Source organism: Lissotriton helveticus, chromosome 5_1 (assembly GCF_964261635.1).
Source record: "Lissotriton helveticus chromosome 5_1, aLisHel1.1, whole genome shotgun sequence".
In the NCBI taxonomy this organism is placed as follows: domain Eukaryota; kingdom Metazoa; phylum Chordata; class Amphibia; order Caudata; family Salamandridae; genus Lissotriton; species Lissotriton helveticus.
The window spans coordinates 337485618-337510305 of NC_136065.1; the positions used below are offsets into that span (position 1 = coordinate 337485618).

General features: G+C 45.0%; 1 protein-coding gene across 13 annotated transcripts in view; it reads right to left on the reverse strand.

Annotated features, from left to right (window-relative positions):
- LOC144754523 (cyclin-dependent kinase 11B-like) overlaps nt 1-24688 on the reverse strand; it is a 431279-nt gene that overhangs the window by 339241 nt on the left and 67350 nt on the right. For 4 of the 13 annotated variants that reach the window (XM_078642431.1, XM_078642433.1, XM_078642435.1 and 1 more), the window contains 2 exons: nt 5804-5931; nt 2619-2744 (listed from right to left, as the gene is read on the reverse strand). In XM_078642431.1, the coding sequence (XP_078498557.1) occupies nt 2619-2744; nt 5804-5931 (254 nt within the window). Of the gene's footprint in view, nt 1-2618; nt 2745-5803; nt 5953-24688 lie in introns of all 13 variants that reach the window. The other 9 variants (XM_078642437.1, XM_078642439.1, XM_078642438.1 and 6 more) reach the window with 3 other exon arrangements.

Here is a 24688-nt window from a genome sequence, read left to right on the forward strand (position 1 = left end):
TCATTGATCTGCGCTGAGCTCCACAATGTTCCTCTGTCCTACCTTGCTGAAAGGCATAGGTGGATTGATAGTAGTGGAAGAGAGGCCCCTGCCTCAACTGGAGAAAAGAATAAGGCAGGAAGGTACTCAAGATGGAACGGACAACTGTGACTTGTATGAACTCAGAAACATAAATGGGCATGTATATCCGAAATTGCCACACCTTCATGAGATGATGGATAATCAGGAGTGTGATGCCCAGGATCACGCCCAACGTTCTGGAGCAGCGTATGACTGCAAGACTACTAGTCAACACAAATGCTTGCACTACGTTAAAAGTCAATTGCTGCATTCTAGAACACAGAACAAAAGGTACAGGGACATCCCAGACCTAAAGGGATAACGTTCCTCTCTTCACCAATAAAGATGATATGAAGATTCATTAGGGTCGTATGGTCAATGAGGAAGGACACCAGTTGCCACCAGAAGTGAGGAACAAAGAAAAGAGAAAATTCTATAGAGATGAAAATTCATCAGACTCCCATATTACTGCTTGAAAGTAGTGGAGATAGGAGGCTAACAACACACTAGTATTATGTCATGCTATATGAAGAATGAAAAGATAATTTGACTTCGCTGGGGCAGTACATAAACAAAAATACTTAAAGCCGAGGTTTGTAGATGACAGTTAAAAACCCAAAGAGGAGAGCCTGAGCTGCAGGATATGAGGGTGAGATATCAAATGACTTATGCGGTTGCAACAATGTCCAGCCAGTACCACAATTAGATTAGGAACAAGGTGGAAAGATCAGACAACATTACAAGAGCTGCTGCATGAAAAGTTCTGGGCATCCCAGAGATGAAAAGCATGGCAGAACTGATGGGCCACAAATATTTTTAATGAAATATATGACGGATTAAAACAGACTATTTCAGACTAGAGGAGAGAAGGACGTGGCTGAGGTTGACGGAGCACTGCTGGGCACGGTGGAGAAGTGTGGCTCACTGGTTAGAGGCGGCAGACCCAGAAGCAGAGGTCTGCCTGGGACCAGGGTTTAATTCCCGACGTGGCAGGGTACGGGACCAATGTCAGCGGGCTCGATAAATCTCGCCTCGGTGCCTCTCTAACCATGGGTCCCACACTGCAACTCTGGGCAATAGCTTGCTTAATATCTCCACAACGGCCCCCTCGCTGCCGGGGATGCCTGGCTTCACATTGGGGATGCCCAATAGGGACCATCCCACAGGGAAAGCCAGGACGGGTTCCCCAGCGGTACACAGCGCCAAGAAACCCCAGGGTGAACGTGCGCTCTACAAATACATACTAACATAACGACTCAAGATCCAAATCTGAGGTAAAAGATCCTATAATGGCAGTTTAGAAAGTGATCAAGCTGGCTGGGAGATGCACAGCCCTTTTTCCAGATAACTGTCTGGACGATCTAAAGAAAAGAGGGACCAGTAGGATATCTAGAAAGAGCTGATGTGCCTGAAGTCAACTCTTTGCTCTAACAGACAGTAAAACCTAGCTCTAGAGAAACAGAGAAACATAGGTCTATATATTTTGAAGGGACTGATGTTTGAGTGAATACGCTTGTGTAGCTGAGGTTTATTACCCCTATCTCTTTATATGGTGTAATGTTTAAGAGTACTCTTCTATGCTTAAATGGCTGAGTAGTGGTTGGCTTTACATGCTAACATTTTTTTACAGAAAAAAAGAAAAATGTGTTGATTACTGTTGATGAGGTAGCTGGAATTGCTTCTAGGACTCTGCATACCTTCTAGTGACGGACTCCAGAACCGAATGATACTCCAGATATGACTTTTAAAACTGCACACAATACTCCAAACAAAATATTATTAGAATTATTTTATAAAAAGCTGTGGAAGGTAGTTTCTCTGACCTAGAAGCCAGAATTTGTGGATTGTAAATCAGCTTCATGAAAGAAGAAGGGAAAAAAGGTTAGTGAAGTATCTATTTCTCAACTGCACTACATGGGAAAAACAAAACATAGTGGCTTACTTCAGAGGTATCTTCACTGCTCTTGACCCACAATGCATGCTTTATGTATAAACACTTTTAGTAAAAATGACTTGCCATTTATACTCTCCCAAAATTTAAATCTCTCCATCTGAAGCTTTATTTACAAGCTAAGTGCTTTCAGAAAGACGTCAAGACTATTACTCAAGAGGAACAGTCAACAAGTGATGCACTATGTTCAGATCTATAGTCTTGGAATGGAATAGAAGGAGTGTTTAAGAAAATTCACATGCATATTTCCAGTAATGGGTGCAAAGGAACATGTAAAGTGGAGTAAGATTTAAATCAATGTTTTGTTTGAGTCTCTATTAAAGATGTTCCTTCTGCCAATAAATTTATATAGAATAGCGCTTTGCCCAAATGCAATTGCTTCTCTTACAGCAATCTGTTGTCTCCATCAGTTATTACCAACATCAGAGTACGCTGGACAGACTAACACAAACTCAAAAAATCACCCTTAAGAGAGTTGGCATTTTAAAGAAGAGTTAACAGAGGTCATGTCAATTAAAATGTGTTGTAAAGCAGCATTTGAATGGCTTTAAGGCAGCATAGGAGCACTACCATGTAGTGATATGATAACATAAAAAGCAAAACTTACGTTGTGTGCTAAATTCTACAAGAATCCGTGCATCTGCAATGGGAAAGTCAGAACTGTACTGCATTTTCTCGCTCTCTTGCAACATTTCTGCCTTTCTGCGCAGGGGTTGCGCAGATCCTGCGATCCCTGGAAGGCAGGCACACCGCACGTTTACAGTTTGCTCAACTATTATTATTCACAAAGCGCAAGTGTGATGCAATCAAGAAGAAAATGGTCACAAATTTCCCTTTTTCAACTCTGCCCACTTCAACATTGAGGTGTGGTAAGGAAGGATGGGAGGGCAAGGTGGAAGCATTGTATGACACCATATAAAAATTACTATAGTGATAAAGTTACATAGTTGGACTTCAAAACTGGTGGCATGCTCCTCAAAACATTTGAAAAATCTCAAGTGTCAACTGCCCACAACCCACTGTAATGGGGGATTTATAAACTGCTTTGCTGGGGTAGTTTTGTAAATGGCAGAGGGGAACTACAGGCAAATATTTTTCCCACTATACCAGACCAACTGAATCACTATATTTTTGGGAATGAATAGAGGCAATGGGTGGAGGGCACCAGAAGGATACTTTTTCAGTGGGTTTCAAAATCTATTTTAGGAAGACCCAGAATAAGGTGGGAGTTGGATTGATTTGAGTGTGGGAAAAATATCACTGAAGTTCCCCTTTAAGTTTTTCTTCACAATCATACTTAACCCACAAAATATCCTTTATGTCAATATAGAAGCGCAAAGCAGATTGCATCAGCCTAAAGGGGGCACTGGTGACTGGGGTAGAGCTTATGATGGTAAAAATATAAGATTCAGTTTAGATCCAAATAATTTTATCTGACAAGGATTTTGAGAATTATTTTCAGTAGTCCAGGGAGGGATTCCTTGTGAGTCCTTAAATCAATCAATCAAAAAAGCTTTATTCGACCATGAAAATGACAGTCATAAAAGCAAAAAAATATAAAAGTCCTTAAACGCAAACCTTTGGCTAGCAGAGTTTACTAGTTTACCAATTAGTTTCTCTGTTCAACGTGGTCTCATTTCTGGCGTAAATTGGTGGCTAATACATGTACATCTGTGTGTCCTAGTGGCATTCTGTGGAAACCAAACCATGTGTCTCAGCTGTTCAGTCTCTTTCCATTTTGATCATGCCTGCCAACTACAGGCTACAGGGAACGCCAATACAATAGGAGCGGGTGTCAAGGAATTATTAAACCGAAAGGAGAAGATGACAAGTTTGTGGCCAAAGAATCAAGTAGGTAAATCAACAGCTATCACAACAAATTGAACATGTGAATAGATGATGGCTTTTATAAAAATAAAAAATAAACAGTTCAACTTATCACCAAATAAACTCACAAAAACAAACTTAAGTTTGTTAAAATTATTTTACAATAGGCAATTCGAGGAGTTTGTCCAAGTTTAGGTAGTTTGTCTAAAGAGAGTGAGCTTAACTATACTTTAATACTGAGACTATCTTTCAGGTCAGTGTCCCTGAAAGGCATCTCAGTCGGGCGAGCTAAACTGGCTTCTTAGTCCATGAGCTTAGCAAATAATAGCATGGCTCTAGCAATCTAGCCTAAACATGTTGCTACTTCTACAATAGGCACAGAGGACCGCCTTTCAGATCATTTGCCAAAGAATACCTTCATGCCGAACAAATCTAGGCTTCCTCCTTTCCAAAGTCATGCCCTCATTTGAGCTCTTCAGAAAACAATCTATTAACATTCTCATTATATTAGCCAAATTGTGGATTTCACCAATGCTTTGACTGACTTCCTACATACAGCAAAAAACAAGAGTAACCCTTTACCAACGGGACGCAAATCTCTCACGTAGTGTACAGTTATGTGCTGGTGTAGACTTCTTTTGAACTTGGAAGCACAGTACATGAACAATTCACACTGGCATTCACCTTACGTGCAACTAAATTAACAATCAAAGTAATATACATGAGTAGGAGGTAGGTTCTAGTAACATATATGTGCCTTTTCTCACATCTAATTTAAAGCTTGCAACCTTTTTGATGGTGTTCTTAGTTTTGATCCTATTAATCATTTATTTGTGGTACTTTGCTAAAACATATGTTTATATACAACACATTTTCCATGTGCATCCAACCATCCTACATAAATGTTCCAAAATAACATTCCCAATATTTAATTTAACCGTTGTTATTCACGATCAAAACTCTTGTTCATTGATTTCTGCTTGAGGCACACTCACCAGGACCTTGACATTTGTCAGGAAAGACCAGACAATTCCAACTACAAACTGATGGACACTACTTAATGGAAAGGAACATTACAATTATTTATTTTCATGTGGCTGTGAATCCTGTGTAGTCAGTACAATACTGTAAGGTATTTACCCGTGCCAGCACTGTACACACTTATTAACAATGACAAAATTAACTCATTCTACAATTCTTCTCTATATTAGGTGTCTGATTTTCACATCAACTAAGAGATAACTATTTTTACAAATATTTCAGTATCACTTGACACTTATCACGACAGACGCCAAAAGCAACAAGAACAGGACTACAGAAAGTGAACCATGATAACATGTGACTATTGCCTTAACTTTACGTTTCTCACGCATAAATCTCTAGAGAGAGAAGCCTGGGAAATCCCATTCTTCAGAAAATGGAACAAAACTCGTTCCAGCACAGCTAATTTGGAGTATGGTGAATTCTTCATCCAAAATAATCTGCTTGACAGAAACCAGTGTCTAGGGCAACACTTCTATTTGCATTCTTGATTTAGAACAGTCTCCCAATATTGATGGGCTTTGCTAAGCAACCACTTTTACTCCGTATTACTTCACCCCAAGCTGAAGACATTTCGACAGACTTCTCCAGATTACCAAATCGCTCATGCCATTGCCCAACCTGCTTATACACTGGTATCCTTAACATGCACAAGATTATAAGTCTAAAGATGCTGTGAAAGTGGGCTTATTCACGAAATACACAACAGGTTAGTGCACTGAAGGCATTCATGAGTTTTAGTTGATGCAATCCGTTTACTAAAACTAGTATGTCACAAAGGATATCCAAAATAAAGGGTAATCTGGATTAGCCAATGAAGTATGAGAATAGTCGGGGAAATTGAGTTTCAGAGGCACAGTACATTTCATACAGCGCATGCAGATCCCCTTATCAATCACAAGCATGCAATTGTGTTGAAGGTACCTTCTCGTCGCATTTCTCGCTCCTTGCGCTTTTCTTCTGCCCGCCGTTCTCGCTCCTTCTGTTCTTTTTGTTGCTCCCTGGCTTTCTTGTCCCTCTCCCGCTTCCGCTCCAGCTGCTCCAGGCGTTCCCTGTAAACAGTAAAGGGTCCCCTAAAATGTTTTGCATTAGTTGTCAGATTTTAAACTGGTTGCCTTCATGCTTGATTGTCAATTTTATACCTTTCATTAGTGTTTACAGATGGCTCAGGAGTCAGGAGAAGAAGGTGGAGAGATCCCAGGAGCAACCAAGTCATGATTTTGGCAATAAATCTCTTCTGGCATTTAATGTGGTGGATTTAAACACTGTTAGAAAGCTCACTACTAAGTGGATGACTCACAGAGAATGACAGTTTAGACTCCATCAGACCGAATCAGGAAAGTTGAGCAACAGTGTATGGGGGCACCAACTAATGTAGAAATTAATGCAACTTCCATATCAACCCCAAATTCGTGATGATCTCTGTACGAGATTCTCAGGAAATCCATTCTGCTCCTGACAAGTATTGCCTTAACATTACATTTGACAAATTGCACAGTATCCTTGTTTTAGTAAAACTCTGGTCTCATGCAGTAACTGTACACATAGAGAACATCTGTACAATGCCTTCTTATTAGTTTATCACTAACAAATTCAGGTCCATCCCAGAAAATAAAAGTGATTAACAATCAGCAATATAACCAATACAGTACACCATTTTAGAGATTTGGGTCTCTAGCTTGAAGCTTAGTCCAACTATTTGTCTGATGTGGCATTAAAACGCGGGACCTACTGGTTTCAACAAGGTGCTCCCTGTACGGAGCTGGAGGCATTCTAGAATGTTCTGACTGTAGAGTTATACTATTTCTATTAAATTTACGTGTCCCTTTACAGTAAATCCTGCAACACCTCAAAGGTCACTGACTGACAACCACTGACCAACTACACTGATGTCAGTGAAAATAAGTGAATGTTTATGACGCTTTGCCCTTTTGAAAACACAGACAGAAGAGATAAAGGTGCACTAATAAATATTGTAAAGATTCTTACCTGTCGGTGTAGTTTTGCAGCTTGAAGACTTTCTGGATTCACTATGCTGTGCATTATTCCACCATCTAGTGGTTGGGTCTGGAATTGTAGTCTTTTTGCTCTTTTTTTTTTTTGCTCTTGTCCTTCGTGACGTTGACGTGCTTCCTCCGGAAGCTCCCACCTTTGGTCGCCATCTTCGGATTTTTTTTTTCTTTTCTGGTCTTGTGTTATTCTTGTTTTTCCTCTTATTTTCTAAGGTCTTGTTCATCTTTAATCCCTTTACTCCGGTCTCATCTTTCTGGCGGAGGAGGGTGGGTTCGCTAGTGAATCCAGAAAGTCTTCAAGCTGCAAAACTACACAGACCGGTAAGAAACTATACGCTTTGCAGCGTGAATCTTTCTGGATTCACTCTGCTGTGCATAGACTTTGTAGCGGTTTGTCCTTTTTGTGGTGGCTGGGTGGCAAGATGCGCACTGGTTACTGAATATGTGCTGTAAGACCTTCTGTCCCACTTGCACTTCTTTGTTCATTTGGACATCCACACAGTAGTGCTTAGTGAACGTGTGCACTGAAGACCATGTTGCAGCTTGGCAAACGTCTTTAATTGGTGTTTTGGCCAGAAACAAGATCGTTGCTCCTTTCTTCCTTGTTGAGTGAGCGTGAGCAACTCCTTGTAACAGTTGCCCAGCTTGTTTGTGGCTTAGTTGTATGGTTTGTGCAATCCATCGTGCAATGGTATTTTTGATAACTGGTCATCCCAAAAAACTGCTTGCGAAGGAAACAAGTTGCTTTATATTTCTGCACTCCTTTGTCCTTTCTATATAGTGCATCACAGACCTCCTGGCGTCCAGTGTGTGCAGTGCTCTCTGTGCTTGTGGTTGGTTTTTGGAAAAAAGTAGGTATTTGAATTGTTTGGTTGATGTGGAACCAAGACACCACCTTGGGCATGAAGTGTGAGTCTGTTCTAATTACAATCCTATCGCTGTGTAACTGCAGGTAGGGCTCTTGAAGTGTCAGCGCCTGCAAATGAATTACTCTTCGTAGTGATGTGATAGCCACTAAGAAGGAAGTCTTTAGCATGAGCATGTACAGTGTGGCCTTGTGCTCCGGCTCAAACGGTGCCTTCATCAATTGCGTCAACACTACATCGAGGTTCCATGCTGGTGCTGGCATTCTGTTTGGAGGTGCGATCATCTTCGCTTCTTCTAGAACATTTTTTACTACTTGGGAGGTGAAAAAACATTTCCCCGTTCCTCCTCTTGTGTAAGCCACTATCGCCGCTAAGTGTACCCCTAGGGATGTGTAGAGGCGTTTACTTCGCAGTAGATGTATTTTAGTATTGTTGACTCCCTTGAGATTTTTCTTTGCAGTTTCTCTCTAATGCATCATTCTGAGAATGTTTTCCACTTTGCTATGTAGCATTTCCTTGTGTTCGGCCTTCGTGCCTCCCTGAGCACTGCCATTGTGCTTGCTGGTAATTTGAGGTGTGCAAACTCTAGGTCTTCAGGAGCCATGCCGACAGGCTGAGGCTCTCTGGCTCTGGGTGTGGCACCCTTATGTTTTGCATTGTTAACAGGTCCCTTCATTTTGGGAATTTGGGTGCTGGTGCCTGCGCCATCTCCACTATTTGTGAGAACCATACATGTCTGACCCACTGAGGTGCTACTAGTATCAGTAACATGCTGCTGATCCTGCATTTGCTGAACACCCTGTGTATCTGTGTATCAGTGGTATCGGGGGGGGTATGCAAATGTCTTTGACCAACTTATCCATAGCGCATTCCCTTGTGACCAATGGTCTGGTTGTCTGGATGCTAAGTGTTGGCAATTTGCAGGGTTGCAATTAGGTCTATTTGCGGTGTAGCCCACTTCCGGAATACTTTCGGTAATTCCTGTTGGTTGATTTCCCATTCGTGGGATGCGGACGTCTGCCTGCTGCGTCGGTCTGCTTCCACGTTGTCCTTCCCTGGGAGATGTATCGATAGTAGGTCCATCCTCAGTGGAATGGCCCATGTCCATATCTCCTGTGCTAGCCTCGATAGCGCTACTGACTGTGTTCCTCCTTGTTTGTTGATGTAGAACATGGTAGTGGTGTTGGCTGTTTGGATCAACACCCCGTTTCTGTACAGCTCCTTCTGAAGTGCTTTTGAGGCTAATAACACTGTTTTTAGTTAGAGGTAATTGATGTGCTTGACCGTATCCTGTTGCGACCATAGCCCCCTCACCTTGAGCTTGTTCATGTGCGCGCCGTACCTCATCTGGGAGGAGTCTGTCGTGATGGTCACTATTGGAGTTGGTTGTGTAAATGGTTTCCCCAGTTATTTATTTGTTGGTTCGTTCCACCACGCTATTTCCTGATGCACTGCGTGTGTGACAACCACTAGATCTTCCCAACTCCCAGTTGCCTGTGACGATTGCTGCTGTCTACATTCCTGGAATGCATGACGCCAAGATTCCCATCAGCTTGCTCACGGTCCTCCCTGTCAGAACTTGCCCCTTGCGGAAATTACGTGTTTCCTTCAGTATCGCCAATGTTCTCTTCCTGCTGGGGAACACTTTGGCCTGTATGGGGGTCGATCTCTACCCCTAAGAATATCTTGATTTGTTCTGGTTCTGTTGAAGATTTCTCCCAATAGATCGAGAAACCCAGTCTTGTCAGTGTTAATATGACCTGCTGGATGTGTAGTTTGCATTGGCTGTACGAACTTGCCTTTACGAGCCAGTCGTCGAGATAGGGGTATACATGTACTCCATGCCTTCGTAGGTGTGCTGCGACAGCTGCTGGGCATTTTGTAAACGCCCTTGGTGCAGATTTCAGGCCGAATGCCAGTACTGTGAATTGGTAATGGCTTTGGTTGATCACAAACCTTAGCAGGCGCTCGTGTTTGTGGTTGATGGGGATGTGTATATATGTGTCCTTCAAATCTATAGTAGCCATGAAGTCCCCTTGCTGTATTTGTGGCATTACCTCTTGTAGGGAAGTCATCTTGAACCTTTGAGTTCTTATGAATTTGTTCAGGAACCTTAGGTCAAGGATAGGTCTTAGTGTTTCGTCCACCTTTGGCACCAGGAAGTCAGTTGAGTAAACCCCTTTGTTCCTTTGGTTTTGCGGTACCACCTCTATTGCCTCCTTGTTGAGAAGCTCTTGAGCCGCTAACAGCAAAAGCGAGAGCTCATTTGCTGAGTGCGCCTTGCTTCTTGGTTTTCTGTTCGGAGGTTGTTTTTCTAACTCTATACAGTATCCGTATTGTATGATGTTTAGTATCCATTTGTCCGATGTGACCTTCCTCCATTCCTGGATGAAGTCTCTTAATCTTCCCCCTACCGGTGTTGAGTGTTCGAGGTACTGTTTGTCGCTGAACGTAAGGCTGCATTTTTTCTTTATGTCTTTCAGCCAAACCCGAGGTGTTTCTAGGGTGGGGGCCTGTTCCATGGTGGAGTCACTTGGTTGAGGGCTGTTAGCCTCCTCTTTGTGTTCGTACTCGTCCATTTCCGCGCCCTCTACAGAACGGTCCTTGGAGCCGGTACTGCCAGTTCTGCTGCTGCGGTCCCTGCTGCTGCTGGCCTTGGTTGTTCCCTTGGTAACCTTGCTGGAACGTTTGGTGCAATGTGGTAGGCACATTGCCGCCTCTACAACCCGGCCTTCTCATGGGTGTGCTTCTTCTCATTCCTCTGTACTGCAACGTTCCCATGGACCTTGCTTTTTCGTTGTACTTCTTGAGCTGCATCAACTTGTCGTCAACTGGTGTGCAGAACAGTTGCTCTCCATTAAAAGGTGTATTTGGGATGGTGCTTTGAACCTCTGGCTTGAATCCCGAAATTCTGAGCCATGTGTGTCTTCTCTCGGTCACTCCCATCATCATTAGCCGGCTCGATGTTTCTGCAGCATCCAATGAATATTTTAGGCAAGTGTTCGCTATGTTCTTTCCTTCTTCTACCAAGTGAGCAGCTCTTTGCTGGTACTGGTCTGGTAGATGCTTTAGGAGCTGCCTCACTTCATCCCAGTGTTGGTATGCGTGCCTGTTGAGCAGGGTGTTGGAGTTTGCGATGGGCCAATGTATTGCCGCATTTCTCTCCACCTTTCTCCCTGTGAGATCCATCCTCCTACTCTCCTTGTCTGGAGGTGGTCCGGCATTAGTGGGTACATTGGCCCTCTTCCTAGCCATAGCTGCAATTATGGAGTTGGCTGGCAATGACCCCTAGATGTATGCAGGGTCCTTTGAAGAAAGATTTTCTCAGTTCTAGGTGTCACATTTTTGCATACTGCTGGCTCCTTAAAGGACTCTTCCCTGATCTAGCACACTAGGGAGCATGGGCAGGAATTGGCTCCTAGTTTGTTGAGGCAGTAGAGTCTCCAGGAGGAAACATCCCTTAGGCTTCTCCTCCTCCATTTTCACTCCATAAGACTGTGCAGTCTTCTGTACAACAATGTTGTAGATCCCTGTGTCGTCTGGTGGCGAGGGCCTCGAAGAGTAAGTATCTATCCCTTCTTCCGGCGATTCGGCATCGAGATCTTGCCATTCCATGTCTTGTGCCTCCGAAGACGTCGAGTCCCGGTAGGATTACAGATCTTCGTCGCCTTCTCCCTCGAAATAGTAGTCTTCGTCTCCCAGTTCCTCGACTTGTTCGGGCGTTTTTGGCAGTTCCTTTCGGGTTCGAGCACGGGTTTTGGCGGGATGGTGTATTGGCACATCGTCTCGTTGAAGTCCTTTTTTTCTGCAGAAGGTTGCTTGCTATTTCGGCCTCGAGCCTCCTCTTCTTCCTCTCCATTTCAGCAGCATGTTCGGCGTCAAGGGGTGGAGCGCTTCTCTTCAGGGCAGTCGACGACGATGCCGGCCCTTCTTTTCTCAGTGCCGAGGTCTCCTTTCGAGGGTAACCTTCGCCGATCTTTGCTTTTCGAGGGCTTTCGCCGATTGGGAGTCCTTTTCGAAGGATCCGCTCGGCTGACTGTCCCTGTTAGCTGTTGCTTTTGTCGAGTGTTTCGGCAGCAGAGCTCCCTTCGAGGACTTCGCTTTAGCTTCACCCTTTCGAGTGTTGCTTGAGTGTTTAGGGGTCGACGAATCCCTTACCTCCTTCAACGTCGTCTTATGGACCTCGACGACCGTGCAGTCCTCCGGTCCTTCGACGATGTTGTCCTCCTCTCCACTGGAGAGAGTCAAGTCTCGGAGCGATGGAGGTGGCCCCTGCCACTGCATGTTGTGGTTCGCCCTTCTTTGCCTCTCCCTTACTCTGAGGGTCTTGGGTGTAAACGCCAAGCACGCTGTGCAGTCCGCTGCTGTGGTCAAGCGGCAGGCAGAGGTTGCAGACTGGATATTGATCCTTCTGGGCGTACTTGTGGTGGCAATTGGTGCAAAACTTGAACAGTATTTTGTCCATCCCCGCGCTCAGGGAGCCCAATGCGAATGCATTGGCCGTCGAATGTTTAGGTTTTGGTCGTAAACCTTCCTCGTCTCCCTGGTTACCGGACCTGTAGGTAACGAAACGATTTGTGTTGATTTTCTGCAATTTTCCTTGATTCTTCTTCCAAAACTCTGAAACTCTTTGTCAATGATCCAGACCCAATGGTGGAAAAAAGAATCTGAAGATGGCGACCAAAGGTGGGAGCTTCTGGAGGAAGCACGTCGACGTCATGAAGGACACCAAATGGTGGTATGTCGACGCCCACCTGGGCCTCGGGGGGTGGCGGGTGGGAGGAAGAGAGAAAAGACTACAATTCCGGACCCAACCACTACATAGCGGAATAATGCACAGCATAGTGAATCCAGAAAGATTCAGGCTGCAAAACTATATATCAATCTATATAACAAACTTTTTTTTAAAATGTATTTCCTATTATTTAACATTGTCCTACACATGTTAAAATCATGACCTGAAAATAAGACAGACAATAGAGTGGTTTGCATGAAGGCAATCAGCATTGGGGGCACACTACTACTTCCAGGTATTCAGTGTGAGTTTAGTTTTGCCTTTCAGCGAAATCAGTAGCTTTTCATAGAAAGCAGAGATGCAGAGAAAATATACTGATAAGAAAAGGAACCTCAAAGGGCTACGTTGGCTCCCTGTGGAGGCCAGAGTCAAATTTAAACCATTAGTCATAACGCACAGAGCTCTACATAACAGAGGCCCTAGGAAAATCTGAAATCTGGTGTCCCTATATATCCCAAATAGGAATGCGAGATCAAGCTTGGAGGGACTCCTAAAACCAACAAGTGCCAGGAAGGTGAGGTGGGGAGGTAGATCCTTGTAAATGTCATGGTACTTATAGAGCGCACGGTCACCTTGCGGTGTTGCCTATTCGGCTTTCTGGCGCTGATACTCATACCGCTGTGGAACCCCTCCTGGCTTTCCCTGTGAAGTGTCCACTCCTGGGCACCCCCAGGCTGAAGCCAGGCATCCTTAGCGCTGTTGGGGCCGGTGTGGAGGCTAAGCAAGCTATTGCCCAGAGTTGCAGCGTGGGGCCCGTGATTAGAATAGGCACCGAGGCGAGAATTAACAGGTCCGAGGAAATTGAGCCCAAAACCCCGCCGAGGCGGGAATCGAACCCTGGTCCTTGGCCAGAACTCTGCATCAGGGTCTGCCGCTCTAACCATTGAGCCACACTCCTCCACATAATCCACATCCTTCTCCCACCTGGCCCCCAAACTCTGGAACACTGTACCAGGGGAATATCGGATCCTAGAGAAAGAATTGGAGTTTTGGAAAGCAATCAAAATATGGCTGTTTGAACAATACCTCTAATCTCTGTCCAGCCTCAACCTGCACCCCATCTCTTAGCGCTGAGAAGCCCTAGGGTAGCTATGCGCAAGCCAAAAAAAAATAATACTGTGTAGCCTGGAATATGGTCAGGGCCACTGGAATTATGGGATTGTGCGACCGCAGCGATTGTCACACAATTATAGATTTGCTGCATTTGCCAGATAATTTGTTATCTGCCACTAATCCATAGATTTTTTTAATAAAAAAGTTGTTTCTAGCTCAAAAAATTCAAAAGTTACTTAAAGTGCAGCAACACGTGTTTACCGACAGTGTAAGGCCCTTTGCAAAGTAGGACTGGTCACCTTTCTGTTCCTTATTGCTCTATTTGGGTGATACTGGTAGTAATGAAGTGCAACCAATGCCCATAAAGTGCTACCAAGTTTAAAAATGATGAAATAATGGCATAATACTATTCCAAAATCAGCTTTTGCTGCATATTTTACCTTTTCTTGACGCATAATTTATTCAGCCATGCGGCATAATGACAGTGGTCATGCATATGGTATTAGAGGTATGCAGGAAGCCATTATTTCCAGCATCTTCCCTACAGTTCTCAATGTTACAAACTACCATTCCAGCATTGCTTTTCTTGCGTTATCAAAAGCATTATCTTCTCGCAAGGGTATGCTTTAATCTCTGCTATGTTTTTTCTAGCTCCAAGGAAGAGGTTCTCTTGTTCTGGTGCGGGTGACGATTTTCCCATGTTTATCGAAAACCCCAGTCTGTGGAGTGTGGTCATCTCTGTTTTTATGCTGTTCCTACACTTGTATAGTGAGTATGCCTTTACCAGCCAGTCTAGGTAAGACTGGCTGGTAAAGGCCAGTCTTGCCTTCTCAGGTGTATTCCTTGCCTTCTGAGGTGTGCCGCAACTGCTGCTAAGCATTTTGTAATCACTCTGGGTGCTGACTTTTTTCAAATGGCAGCACAACAGAATAGCTACTGTGTCCTGTCTATAACGAAGCACAAGAATATTTTGTGCTTGTGGTTTTATTGGGATGTGTATATATGAATCTTTTAGATCTAGGGTCACCATATAGTCTCCCTGCTGAATCTGCGGAATAACATCCAGCAACATTGCCATTTGAGCTTCTGTGTATTTATGAACTTGTTTAAGAAACAAATGTCTAGTATAGGCCACAGCGACCCGTCTGGTTTTGGTATCAGAAAGTATGTTGAGTAGTTTCCCTGGTTGATATCCTTCTGGGGAATTCACTATTACCTTTTTCTGCAACAATTCTGATGTGAAGTGGGCTTCCTTCACTCTTGGAAGAAGACTCCTACCTCCTCCTCCCCCCATAGGTGTTGTGTGGTTCAGGGTTTTGGTTTTCTAAGTCACTTGCTCACTGGTGCAGCTGCCCCTCTCTGTGGCTGTGCTCTTCTTCTCGCCCGCCCAGGGCCGGACTAACTACCGGGCAGTTTGGGATGCTGCCGAGCTGGGGGCTGATTTCACTGCAGTGGGGGCTGATTTCGTTCATGGAGACCTGCATGTGCTTCGAAATAATTAAAGCAAAACGAATTTCGTTTAGCACACGCAGGTCTCCATGAACGAAATCAGCCCCCAGCTCAGCAGCATTCAAAACTGCCTGGTAGCCAGTCCGGCCCTGCGCCCGCCCATGTAAAGGTTGGCTCTGTGGTGCTTGGTACTGCCACTGTTGTCTCTGTGTCTGCATATGGCTTGTACTTTGTAAGTTCTGGTGTGTAGTAGCAGCACTTTGAAAGCCCCCTCTTCCTACCGGTCTTCTACCAGGTGTACTTCCTCGTCTTAGCTGTACCATGAAGTACAGTGCTCCGGTCAATTTTGCTGCATCATTATCTTTCTTCAGCTCTTGCAGGGTATCGTCGACTGAGCTCCCAAAAAGGTGCTACCCGCTGAAAGGGGTGTTAATTATACTAGCTTGAATTTAAGTTTTGAAGACAGACACAAGCAGTCAGGCATGCCTTCTTAGGGTTGTTCCTGCCATCAATTGTCTGCTTGCCATGTCTGAAGCATCTAGTACAGATTTTAAACAGGTATTGGTGATATTTTTCCCTTCTTCTGCGATGGATGCCGTTCTATGATATTGCTCCTGTGGGTGTTTTATTAGCTCTTCCTCTCCGCTCTATTTATTCTCTTGCTGCCCTTATCCATAGCCTTTCCAGAGGTAGTTGCCAATTGCTGAGATGATGGAATCCACTGGCACTTTCCTCTAATGTATGCAGGGCCCGTCAAGGATTGTTTGTACTACTACCCTGGGTATCACTGACCTGCAGGGTCCTTGAAGGCCTCTCTCCCCTGGCCCAGTATAGGCAAATATTAACTCTTACTCTGTGAGAGTAGCCATGTCTACAGTAAAAAACATGTTTGAGACTATTCCTCCATTTGAACACTATACTTGTCTGCAGCCCTCGTTATTAGTTGGTTGTACATGGCAATATTGTCCGGAGGTGAAGGTTTCGACAGGTACGTGTCTGTTCCCTCCTCCAGGGAAATCGGTTTTGAGGTCCTGCCATTGTGTCTCTGACCCTTCAGTATCCTGAAACAGGCCCAAAGACTTGGGGCCTCTTCCTCATAGAAGATCTCCGGATCTTCCTGTGGTTCCTGGGTCACTGGAGGCTCTAGTTCACCAAAGTCCTCATCCTCTCGTGTGTGCTTCATAACAGCTTTTGATGCAATTAAGAAATCTCTAGGAGATGCATCAATATACTTTTTGGGGAGGATTGCAGCTATTTCAGCTTCGAGATGCCTTGTTTTCCGTGTGCTCTTCCGCGATGTGTGGGTGCCGATCTAGTTTCTAGTTGTGCCTTTCTTAACCTATTTTGGTCGAGCTTCAACGCCGACGTCTTATCAGTGGCACATCCACCTGCTGTGTCCTTGGTGTGGGACCTGAGGAGCTCTTTCAACTTTGGCTTTGCTTCGGTCATCGAGAACTTCAGCACTAAGGCAGCTTTGGGGTTCTAGAGTCTGTTGCTCAAGACTCGCCCGCACTCCACTTCTTTAACGTTACATGTGACCGTTTAGGTTCGTGTTTTCAGTGTTCTCACTAGATATCGATGACCTCCTTTTCAACATCTGAGCCCTTTCCTTCTGCGATGTTGCCCTTCTTGGACTAGGAATCCAACTGTGGTGACAGTCGACGCCCAATAATACAACAAAACAGAGAAGTAAAAAAGGAAGAAAAGAGAAGAAGGACCAATATACAAGAGGAGCAGCCTGGACCCAACTGCTAGATGGCAAGATTATGCACTCCATGTAAATCCAGACATGTTTCATATTGCAAAAAGTCCATTTGCTTGCAGAGTCTTTCGGGATAGAATAACAACAGTCGGGCTGGGAGCTTTGGCATGAAGTTGGACATTGACCCTGTTCACTTACATTGCAGAAGTGAAACTGCTCTCTCCCTTTAGTTCAGCAAATCATCAGCACCCCAACAAACTTCTCCACTAATTATTTTTCATAGGAACTACACTGATGATAACTTTACACCCTACAAAGTCCTCCATTCAGTATATGTTCCTAGTGTAAAATCTAGTGAAAATGGTCTTAGTTTCTAGGGGATGTGCCTGACGGCCCTATTCCTATGACTGTATATTGTCCACAAGGCAAATTAAATATGTAGGTGTAGGGTTATCAACATCAGAGAAATATTTTCCCTAAAACCCATAAAAATAAAGTTCTTGAGGACAAATGTACAACACTTGCAAATACTAAAAGGAAGTGTTAGATTTAACAGCACAATAAGTGTGTGAAGTAGAAAACTAATTATTTATGTAATGCATCCAAGGGGTATACTATGCAAATAGTCCAGACAACCCCTATTAGTTTACAATGGCTTTCTTTAAAAAAAACAAATGCTCTCTCTGTGGTAGTGTGGTCGAACAGTTTAGGCTTATCAAGTGGGAGTGTTAAACATCTGTTGAACACACAGTCAATAAATCTGACACACTCAATAAGGCAATCCAAGACTAACTTTAAAAAAAATGATTTTTAGATTAACTTAGACACTAAGATCTTCAGGATCAGGTAAGTAGCGATTTTCAGAAACTGAAAATACAGCTGTCAAAATTGAAGAATGAGCCTTGAATGTGGTAATATTATCCTATGGGAGAAACATTCACTGCATAGGTATACTTGCAATCGAGTTACAGGGTTGTTCTTCCAGACTTACGGTAAGTAGGGGCTAAGGTCCTTAAACCGCCAGCAGTTTTGGTTTTCCTGCCCAGGTGTGCCCTGGTGCAGAGCTCATAGTCGCAAGGAAAGCCTAAAACAGTACCACTGAAGTCAATGGGGAAACCTGTAACAGGAAAAAGGGTGCAAGTGGTGACTGGGAGCACAGTCCGGCAGATGCCAAAGGGGGCGCTGCTCTTGAGGGTCTCTGGAGCAAGTATGCTTGGACTTGGGCTGTGGGGCTCGAGTGCAGAGGTGTTTTTCAGTGGGTCGCTTGCGTTGAAAGCTCTAACTTTTTTGGTTGACCAGGTGATGGGAACAAAACAGTACCATTCTCGACGATGGCCTCTCTGATGCTGAAGACCCGCATTGATAGGTCTGTTTTGGCAGTGTTGGTGTCCAGACTGAACACCGAACAAGTCTTGGCTGCTGCAAGGGCTCTGGTGGTTCAGAAGTACGAGTTACTTACCTTCGGTAACGATGTATCTGGTAGAGACGATTCTAGCCACAGATTCCTTCACGTAGAATCATCCCCAGGCGCGAGACTGGACCCTGAAACCTCCCTGCCACAGCATCCCTGCGCACCAGGGGCGGGGCGACATCACGTGACTCCGCCCAGGCGGCGTCCGCACACGTGACGTCAGCAAGGTCACACAAGACCCGCCCACGTCAGTTTTCTTTAGAGAACTTTTCCGCACCACAATGCGGAACCACCAGACAAAAAACTGTGGAAGCATAGGAACAGTGTGCGAAAAGCAGAAAATGTGGAAAGAAATGGTGACTAACACACCACCCACAGTAGTCTCACACCGCAGAACTCAAGGCAGGGAAAAAAGAAGCGAGCAGAGCCCTGCACAACCACCCTGCCAGCACATAGACAGCCTCCCACCTCTGTGCCTCGGAGGCAAGGAACATGCGTAAGGACATGGTACACGTAGGAAACCCACCACCCCCATCCTGAGCAAGGAAGGGGACCAGTCCCAACACAGACAGGGACAACAACCTCCAAGCCACCCCAACAGAAAGGGCAACCACCCACAAGGGAAAGACATGGCCAGATGACCCTTAAGCAGAGGATTAGCAATGGAAGGAAGGGAGGGAGGACAGGATAGAAAGCAAACCCACCAAAACCTGGAGTAGCCAGAGCAGCAGGGCACTGAAACACCGGGATAATAATCCACATTTGTAAAGCGTACAATCACCCGTAAGGGTCTCTAGGCGCTGGGGGCCGTCGGGAAGATTAAGCGAGCTATTGCCCAGAGTCACATGGTGCTGGGCTAACCTGCCGCCGGAGCCGGGGTTCGAACCCTGATCCTCAGATTCCAGCGTCAGTCACCCTGGCCGCGGCGCCACACCTCTCCCTCATCCTCCCTCACCCTCATCCTCATCTCATCCTCCAAAGAGCCATGGCGGAATGAACCGCCCCCAGACTGAGCCACCTGTCAAGAACAAAGAAGGCACTCAGAGGAGAGACAGCCCCCCACCGGGAGGCGAGTACCGAAGACCAACCTAAGGGTCCTCGTAGAATAGGGGAGGAAGGGAGTAAAGAAATCTGTGGCCAGAATCGGCTCTATCAGATACATCGTTACCAAAGGTAAGTAACTCGTACATCTGATAGAGACTACTAGCCGCAGATTATGCACAAGGTAAGTCTTATGAAGCTTAAACTAATGCGGTTCGGGCTGTTACAGAGGAAGAGGAAAGAAGCACACGAGGGATAGCTGGGAAAAAAAAAGTATTTCCAAAAAGTGAATAAAGCAAGGACATTACTAAAGAATTTCTGCATCTGAGGAGGGACAAACACATATGAGGAAGGGAAATCCACATAAGGCAACGTAATAAAAAGCAAATTAATTAGAGTGACAACAAAGCCAAACCAATGGCAAGCAATGGATGGGCTCTAAGCCCACTGTAAATTCACAAAATGTTTCTCAGAAGCAGACAGCTTGCACTTTCATGTACTTGAGACCTAAAATCTAATACAAACGCTGTAGCAATGTTGTGCCTGAAAGTACGTTGTGCTAAATTGTACAGAAGTGAACATGTGAGCTTTCGGTGTTTTACAGTCAGTTATGGTTTGAAGCCTGCCATCAGCACACTGAAAGAATTCCCCTGAATATTGTTTTCCATGGCTGTCTCTTGGGTTAGTAAAATTAAGTCACACTGTGCGCTGGGGCACATATCACAAAATATGTCTGGGCATTAAGCATATACAACTAGTTGTATATAGAGTGTAAATACAGCTCAAGAGCCTTATTTGGAAAACAGTTATTGTAACCCCTGGCTCTTGCTCTAGGGTTGCCCCTGTGCTTAGTTAACCAACTGGGCATTAAGCATAGGCATAGCAAATGCACATCAATGGGACGTATGCACTGCACAAATTGTCAACATAAAATAAATATCAACACAACAGTACAGCTGTTTTTCTTCTGTTGGGCTGCGTGACTGTTGTTAGTTTAGGTTCCTGAGAGTATCGTTTTCATGCTTTCGCTTTCCCTTCATTTGATAATGGCTGGCTGTGCTTATGGGGTGTACAGCGGTGTGACAAAGAACTCTGGGAACCGCTCCCTCCCTGAGCACAGAGAGAGGTGAAAGAGACCAGCAAGTATGATTCAGCCCAGAGGGTGGGGGAGGCAAACAACATACCAACGCGACAGGCCTTCACAACGGGCATTGAGGACAAGCAACCACTCACCGCGTAGCACGCAGGAGTCCAACCACTGAGAGACCAAATGTCGTAAAGGAAAAGAAAGGGATTAATATTCAGCCCATGTGCGCAGTTATGCCCAGTGCATTCTGGCGAGTGTAGTCCAACTATCCTGATAAGACAGTCTCATGTATGTGATGGGGGTGAGGTTTAACCGGTCTCTTCACCTTACGTTTTCTGACATAGCATACGAAATCTGTTTAGTAGAACCGCTTACGCATCTTTTATTGTCCTGACTCTTCTACTGCAAAGGTTGATGCGCTCCACACATGCGCAGCATCATGCCCGTATTTTTAACCCCCACCTAATAGACTGATTAGGAGACCAGAAATATGGAGATAGAATAGTACATGATCATGTCCTCTAATATTTGGAGGTACTTAATTGCCATTGGTATGCTTTTGAAGAAACCATCGAAATACAGTTAATTTTAGAAAGTACAAATGTACAGAGAAGCTGGAATGGTTACAGCAGCAATTGCATCAAAACAAACTTAACCTGCTTCAGTATTGCCCAGCTTTACCAAACATTCTGCAGTTGTCAGACCTTACTATGAAGGCAGCTATGTGAATGATCAGTTGGGGTACAGTGAGCCGCAAAGAACCCCACTGCAGGTATTATAAATTGATTCAGTCCTCAACCAAAATAAGTTGGAAAAAGCAGTGACCTCGGAGGGTAGTGGGAGCGGGCATGCACTGTTGTGAGAAGGATGATTAAAAGATTAATTAAGCGGCCACAAAGTTTTCATGGCAGGAACATAAGCCGAGGCAGGGCAACTAAAAAAAATAAAAAATAGTGCTCTTGAAGTTTGGGAAAAAACATGTAGCATATAAGCACATGTAGCAGGGGGAGTCCTCATGTGAGGATACCAAAGCCTAAAAGGAATGTCTAGTAAGCCTATCCAGCAATCAAAAGCGGCCATTTACAAAGGACAGCAAGAGAAGCCAATGGAAAACATGGGCGGGCTTTAAGCCCATATTCTATGATAACAGGCTCGACCTAAAAATCTAATTTTGGAGAAATTTACATACAGAGCACATCCTAAAGGTATGCATTTCAAGATCTTATTATATGCAATAAAAATGCAATGGCAAAGCCAATAGGTTTCGTGCAATTTTAAGGTGTGCCAGTGGGGATGCCTGCGAAGGAGGAAGCATGTGAGATGATAGACAAAGGGTCAGAAAGTGCTGCGGTGACAGAAGACGCGGCGCGCACACTGCGCCACAGGGAGCACTAGGGACGGTTGTAGGGAGCAGGGAGATATTGGCCAGAGCTGGTTCTGAGTTGAGTGTAGTAGTAAAATATAAAATATGGTATTACTAGACCTTTTGTCCCCTGTACCGCAGCACCATTCAAATCATGACCCCAAGGACAAACAAGCATTTACAATGCAACGGTTTCGCCTTTGACAAAGTTAGAGATATTGGCATTGCAAATGACAAATTGTTTATTTATGTGTTGTTTTTGAAAACAGATAAATAAAAGGCATTGTCATTTACAATGCCAATAGCTTAATCTCTCGCAAATGTTCAGAAATCTTTCGGCAGGCGAAACCTAAAAATGAACGAATGCGGAAAAACATCCACTGTAATTCGGCGTAGAAAGAACTGTGATGGACCTCATGAAAATCTACAACTTAATGAGCATAACCAGTGCTCCAAATAGCCCTAACAGACCCTGTGCACTGCCAAAAAAAAAACGCCTCGTCATATAGACGCTTCTTTATGTTTAGAAGCAACTTCGAGCCCATGGCGCCAAAGGCGTGCAGAGGTGCATTCTTCGATTGGCTTGGGTGCCTCCCCTCAAGGGTGACCCTGCGCAGCCCGGCAGTGGAGGCAGCACCGGCGCCTGTGACTAGCCTGAGCGTGGGTAGTAAAGGGCTTTGATGATATTTATTTTTGCTGATTTCGGTTTGAATGTGTCCATCTTATTGGTATTAATCCATAATTATTTTGTGTTTTATGAACAGATGATGTGACAAGACGTGTATTTCCACATTTCTTTGACAGATAACCGTGCTCTCTGTCAGGCTTTAGCATACCACACTGCCAAGAGGAATAAAGCACTTTAAAATATGACCGTAATAGCACAAATGCACACGGAGGCATGCGGTGACATCAGCACATCAGGCCAGCTGTGTCACTCCCCAGGCTGCCACCTTGTGCAGCTGTTGGTCTGAAACCCTTTTATTTCAGCAGGGCAGCCACTCAAAAGAAGCCACAATCTCTCTATTTTTCCGCTTTTATAAATAAACGCAGACAGGAAACTCGATGTTTTCTGTCTGTTTCTATCTGTAGAAATCAGTAAAAAAACGGAGCCCCGCCCCTCTGCGGCTTCCGGTCTCTCCCCAGCCCTGCCGGGGGCTGTGGCGAGAATAGGCACACACACCTTCAATCAAACCTTGGAAGAGGGGTCGGCGCCCTGGGGCAGAGCCAGAGAGCACAGACATAAAGCGCTGCGATAAAGCGCCTCGGCCCTCCAGCAGCAGTGCCGCAGCACTGATCTGTCCTGGGCGCTGTAGCGCCTAGAATAGACACAAACACCTTCGATGAACACAGTGGATGAGGGGTCGGTGCCAGGGAGGGCCTTAAAGCGCTGAGCACAGTCATAAAGCGCCTCGGCCCTCCAGCAGCACAGTTCGTGTTTAAAACCCTGTCCCGTGTCTTGTGCTGCCGGGGATGGGACCGCCCCCCCGCCATGCAGCCACCATAGATCGGGTCCTGCAGTCTGAGCGAGGATGAAATGCGGGCCCTGCAGCGCCTCTCATCACTGTGGAGTCTTATGGAATAAACCCGCACGGCGCTATATACCATAGAACGAAAACCGCCGCAGACTTTGGCACAAGCGCCACAAATGAAAAAACACATTACAAGAAGCTCGATGAACAGACGTGGGTGTGATTCTATATCAGGAAAAGAAGGTAGAGGGAGGCTCGCGCACAAGAGCCACAAGAGGCCACGAGACTCGAGACTATTGGGCACAAAGTTCACGAAATGAAGATTGCAAAAAAGGAACCTTTTATTAAATAAGTGCAGCTTTAATAAAACATAGAAACGAAGCCGGAGAAGACATCAGGCACAGGCTTCAAAAGAGGCCCGTGGGGCTGGGATTATCGCCCTAAACTTCTTAAAATAAAGAGGCCAAAAAGGAACATTTATTAAAAACAGTGCACGCTAGACTATAATATGGATATTAATCCGTGGAAGACGCCACGCACAAGGTTCAAAAGAGGCCTGTAGCGTTGGGAGGATCGGTAAGATCTTTTCAAAATAGACAAAACAAGTCAGGTCCCGGGCCGGCAGCCAATCACAGCGCGGCCCGGGAATGACGTCAGGGGGGGTGTCCCGGGCCGGCAGCCAATCACAGCGCAGCCCGGGGAATGACGTCACGGGGTGTCCCGGGCCGGCAGCCAATGACAGCGCGTCCCAGGACAAAGGGGCGGGACTTTAAAAAACACCGAGAAACGCCCCCGAATCGTGTTTTCACGAGAAAGCGTGATTGACAGCCTCTGTCTCCCAATGGCTAGCCTCCATTTATGGAGCTAGCCAATGGGAGACAGAGGCGGAACCAAAGCCAAATGTAGGAACATGAGATTTCGCCGTGGGCGGAGCAACTGCTACGCAGTTGCAACGCCAGGCGAAACCTAAAAACGAAATACTTTATATCCAGTAAAATATACAAACGTGGCCAACTCTCCAAAAAGAGTTGCCACAGATGTCATCAATAAAGCATCTGCTTCACACATCAAAGTGAAAACTAACATTGTTATACTGCATTACAATGTAGCTGTGGTTGACCATTTCCTTAGAAAGGATCTTAACTTGTACTTGACAGTAAATGGGCCATATTTTATTTATTTATTTATTTAAGAGGTTTTATATAGCGCTGGCTGGACCCAGGAGTATCAGAGCGCTTTACAAGGTGTTTCCATACAGGTACAGTGTGTATAAGCACAGACAACGGAATAATAAAAGAACAAGTCCACATAGGATACATGACATCTAGATAAAAAAGAAAAAACAATTGCTAGACACTATGAGTCATACAAAATAGCGGTCACAGTTTGGCGGGAAGCCTCACAGGTATACAAAAACATGCAAGAGAACTGACTGTCATGAGGAGGGGAGGTAAGGTGATCAGATAGAAGGAAAGGGAGTTGGCCAGGCGGGTGGTCACAAGTCATATGCAGAGCAGATAGGTGGGGTGATGCAGAGGGGCGAGGCTACCAGGGAGGG